The sequence below is a fragment of the Pteropus alecto genome, unplaced genomic scaffold (genome assembly GCF_000325575.1).
Source record: "Pteropus alecto unplaced genomic scaffold, ASM32557v1 scaffold43, whole genome shotgun sequence".
Lineage (NCBI taxonomy): Eukaryota > Metazoa > Chordata > Mammalia > Chiroptera > Pteropodidae > Pteropus > Pteropus alecto.
The window spans coordinates 3539072-3543883 of NW_006435764.1; the positions used below are offsets into that span (position 1 = coordinate 3539072).

The window sequence follows — 4812 nt, forward strand, 5'->3', positions numbered from 1 at the left end:
TGCCAGGCCTCGTGCTCTGTCCCGGAACAGACACGAGGAGCGATCAAGGCCCCCCGTCCGCACTCCCCACGGTCCAGCTGCCTGCAGCCGCACAGCTGCAGGTGGAGAAAACCACAGATGGGCGGTTTTCTCAAACGGTGGAAAACGTGGTTTGAAACGTGCGCAAGGAGGTGGCACCACATCGCAGCAGGCTGACCGTGTTGCATCCTCACCGCAGAGTGCCCTGGGCCAAGTGTCGCCAAGCCTATTTCGGACGTGGGAAGAACAAGCAGTCCCTGGATGCTGTGGAAAAGGCAGCGTTCTTCGTGACGCTGGATGAAACCGAGCAGGGGTACAAAGAGGAGGACCCGGTTACGTCCATGGACTCCTACGCCAAGTCTCTGCTACACGGCAGGTGTTTTGACAGGTATTGTACTCACCTGAAAGACAGTGAACGTGGAAGGAATGTTACATGAGGCTGACCCCAGCCATGGGCATCTCTACTCTTAAGGAGTAAGGCTAGCATAAAAATACAACTTAATTTTCTTCTCGTCACCAAATCACCAACACGCACACACGCACACACACACGCACGCACACGCGCACACACACAGCTGAAGCAGCGAATTCGAGATTCTTGCCCTCTCTGTGCACGACCACCCCTGTTGGGAGAAGCTAGTGAGGCGTGGTCCCCCGGTTACCAGAGTGGGGAAGGCGCTTTCATTATCTATCCACAGAGACTCTTTAACGTCTGCGAGTTGTTTGAGGGGCGGGCGCCAAGTCAGTGGGCCCATCCAGAAAAAGAGTATTCCTTGTGTCGCTGTAAACTCTAAGGTTCTGTTTTGGTTTCACGCAGGTGGTTTGACAAGTCATTCACGTTTATCGTCTTCAAAAACGGGAAAATGGGCCTGAACGCCGAGCACTCCTGGGCCGATGCTCCCATCGTCGGCCACCTCTGGGAGGTGAGTTTTTGCTGCTGCTGCTGCTTTGTTCGTTCTTGTAGGTTTAACTCGAATGAGGAAATGGCTGTGGGAAATCTCAACCCCAGAGTGAGTGTAACCGTGTGATATTTGTCTGATTATACGGTAAGTTTTCAGCTCGTGCTGGCCCCGTGTGTGAAGTGACAACACTCCATGAAAGGCATCGCGTCTTCGTTTCGTGCAGCTTAGGGTCTTTACGTAGAAGCACGCGGATCGCCGTGCTTCTATGGGGCCCACCCAGCGAGGCGACAGTCGCTTCTAACGCGGTGGCTTCAGGGGAGAACTGAAGCTCGGTTTATTCTGAAAGAAGCCATCCCTTCTTTGCTGTATGTCCTAGATTTTCCTCATCTGCTCAGTTTTAGGCCACACAGAGGCAAGCATTTGAAATCTTGGTGTATAAAAACGGGGCGTGCCTTTTACCCCATCATTTAATTCTTAAAATAACCGCGTTATATAAAAACCGCCAAAGTCTTGATACCACCTCTCTGAAGAACGAGACTGTCTATTTCGGGAGGACAAATACGTGTTCTGTGGCGATATTAACTACACAGTATCTTTTCTGTATCTTCCCCCCTTCCACAGTATGTCATGGCCACTGACAGCTTTCAACTGGGTTATTTGGAGGACGGACACTGTAAAGGTGATACCAACCCGAACATTCCATACCCCACCCGGCTACAGTGGGACATCCCGGAGGAAGTAAGTCGCGTTATCAGAGCCACTAATAACTACTTAGGGCAGGGTTTTCCAGCCGTCCTCCCGGGGAGGTGTTCACAGTTCTTTTGAGGACCAGGAAGACTGGTTTGTCCGCCCAGGAGGTTTTTGCTGGGGCCACCATGGTGCTGCTACAGCCGCCGTTGCCTTGGAAACCCCCGTAAATATTGCTTCTTCCATTTAAAGCTTCTAGTTAAGATCATCAGTGAGGTTTCCAGCGCAAGCTTAGCTGCACGTCACCGTGGAAAAACGAACGGCGACATCACACGTCCTTTGTGTCGAAATACCCTGAAACACGCATCTGTCATTGCGGTCCCTCGTAAAGATACCCAGATCCACTCTGTTCGGTTCGAACTCTCTCAGGAAGGGATTTTAAGGCTGGAAACACCAAATCCAGCTCAAGTCCAAGCAGGAGTTCCTGGGGCCCAGGAAGTAATTTTTCTGACACAGAAAATCACGTGTCTGTCGCCTCAGTCCTATCCAATTGCATCTTTTCATCCTGCGTCCCCGGGGCTGGTGTGTGTGCTTCAGAGAGGTGTTACCTCTGCCAGCAGCGTGGACTGAGGGTCCTTGTCAATGGCCAAGTCCCTTACTATTTACTTTTGAAACCTTTAAATAATGTTTTTAGAGCAGTTTTGGTTTCACAGCAAAATTGGCGGGAAGGGCAGAGATTTCCCGTGTACCTCCTGCTGCTCCCCCACTGTCCACGTCCCCCACCGGATGGTACGTTTGCTACGATCGATGGCCCTGCACGGACACGTCCTTGTCACCCGGAGCCGTCCGTTTACAGGAGGGTTCGAGCCTGGTGGTGGACATCCTGTGGGTGTGGACAGGTGTATAGTGACACGCGTCCACCATCGCAGCGTCACACGGGGTAGCCCACCTCTCTAGACGCCCCCTGCGCTCCACCCGTCCGTCCTGCCCGCCCTCTCACCCCTGGCGACCAGTGAGCTTTTTTTTCCCACTGTCTCTTTAGTTTGGCCTTTTCCAGAACGGCACGTTTTTGGAATCCGCAGCGTGTGGTCGTTTCAGATCGGCCGCTGTCACTCAGGGCCGTGGCTCAGGGCCGTGGTCGAGACTCCTTCCTCCGTGATCTCTCAGGCTCGGGAGCTCGTTTCCAGCCCACGGGGGACCGCGGTCCGATTGTGTGGAATCGGTTCTGTGATCACCAGTGTACAACAGCTGTCAGCTGTGGATTTTTTTTAAAAAAAAGAAAACCCGTGGCTGTTGGCATCGCCCTTTGGGGTCCCACCGGGAACCAGGAAGCCCCCCTCGTGTTCGGCCCGCGTGGGGCGCCCCACTGCCCCTCGTTAGCAACGCACTGCGGTGTCTGGGTAACCTTTCTGGAAAGAACCGAGACCAAAACGTGACATGTGTGTTCCCGAGCAGCGGCTCTGCTAGCTGCACCGGGAAGGAGGGTGTGCTTTTCCTCGGCGCGCGTGTCACCGCTAAGCGGACCTCTTCCTCCTTTCCCCAAGTGCCAGGAGGTGATAGAGGCGTCCCTGAACAGCGCCAGCCTCCTGGCCAACGACGTGGATTTCCACTCTTTTCCCTTCAACACGTTCGGAAAAGCGCTGATCAAGAAATGCCGGACGAGCCCGGATGCGTTTGTGCAGCTCGCCCTCCAGCTGGCTCATTACAAGGTAAGAGCCCTGGGCCCAGGCTTTTGTCTGGCTCACTTTTGGGGTCCCTAAACGCAGGCCGTTTGCCCAATGGGCAGGGAAGGCGGACACCTGCCAGGGGAGTGCGCCCCGCTGGGTCTCGCTCAGGGTCCAGGCAGACAGCGGTGTCAGCACAGTCTCTGGCGGGCAGTCGCGGGTTCCTTGTTACACGGGACAGGGAGGATCTGGGACAGAAGCACAGCGAGATCGCATTGCTCGACAAAGGGGAGGCTCACACCTTAAAACGGGCTCCGAATCCTAGGATTTGGTAAAGCAGCACTGCGTAGGGCCTGTTGCATTTTGGCCTGCATGTGACGGACCCATCGGAGGAAGCAGCCCAGGCCCGTGGGAGGATGGGAATGGGACATGCTGCCATCAGAGGGGACATTCCACCGTAGGCAGGGCGGCTCTGGGTTTCCAGGGGCTGCAGAAGTCATCGTGGCAGTGGCTCAAGATCTGCCCGTCTTTAACGGAAAATCCCTATTTTAAAACTCGAGCGCTGTGCGTATGGCACGTGCAGCATGTAACGTCCCTTTGACCGCAGTGGCCGTGGTGTCTGAGTTTTGCTTTGTGCCAGATCCTGGTCTCAGCGCTTTACACACACACATCACTCTGCAGCCTCCCCCATCCCCCTCCCCCGGTGCGAGGCACCATCGTCAGCCCATTTCGCAGGTGAGAAAACAGGTACAGAGAGGTGAGGTGACCTGCCCAGGTGACACTGGAGTATGTGGCAGGAGTGGATCCAGGTGGCGGCCCTGGAGTTCACACCTAGACTTTCACTTAGCTCTTCGTCTGACAGATCAAGTGACTCAAAGATATAACGGGATTGAGGAATTCCATCTTAGGATTAATAAGCTTGATTTTTAAAATTGATAAGCAGACTTTACACCTAAATATGCAGTATTAGAACTATAGAAGGAGGTGATACCTCAGATACAGAGAAGATTTTAAGAATGGATACCAGGTTCCATAGTAATACGTTTTGAAAGTGTTGACGGAACAATCATCTTCTGTGGCAACACAGCAGTAGGGCTGACCCAGGACAAGGGAGAAAGCCTGAGGTCAGCGCCCGTGGCCGGACGTGGCACAGTGTCAGAGAGCCGCCCGATAAGGCGCAGATGCCCCAGGCCGCGCTGAGCGCACAGGGGAGGGGAGGAGCCAGCCTCATTGGGGTCCCGATGACGATGACGATGAGATGTGAGTGACAGGGAGCTCACTGGTGCCTGCTCAGTGCCTCGCGGGAGCTGGTTAACCCTCAGCAGCCCCGAGCCGGCACTCAGCCGTCCCCATTCTGAGGGCGTGAGGTGCCTTGCCTCCGTCCTGCAGCCTGCAGCGGCGAGGCTGAACTGGGATCCAGGCGGGCTAGTTCTAGAACCCACATCTTCAGCTTAATCTGATGGATACACAGAAAAAGAAAGCCACAGACCGGTTTTGCTCGTGATGATAAGCGCAGAGAAACTAAAAACAATATTAGCAAG

General features: G+C 54.4%; 1 protein-coding gene across 1 annotated transcript in view; it reads left to right on the top strand.

Annotated features, from left to right (window-relative positions):
* The window catches only part of CPT1A (carnitine palmitoyltransferase 1A), a 45253-nt gene that overhangs the window by 26511 nt on the left and 13930 nt on the right, over positions 1-4812 (top strand). Inside the window, exons 11-14 of the mRNA XM_006911000.3 lie at positions 218-406; positions 836-941; positions 1542-1658; positions 3152-3316. Coding sequence (XP_006911062.1) covers positions 218-406; positions 836-941; positions 1542-1658; positions 3152-3316 — 577 coding nt within the window. The remainder of the gene's footprint in view (positions 1-217; positions 407-835; positions 942-1541; positions 1659-3151; positions 3317-4812) is intronic.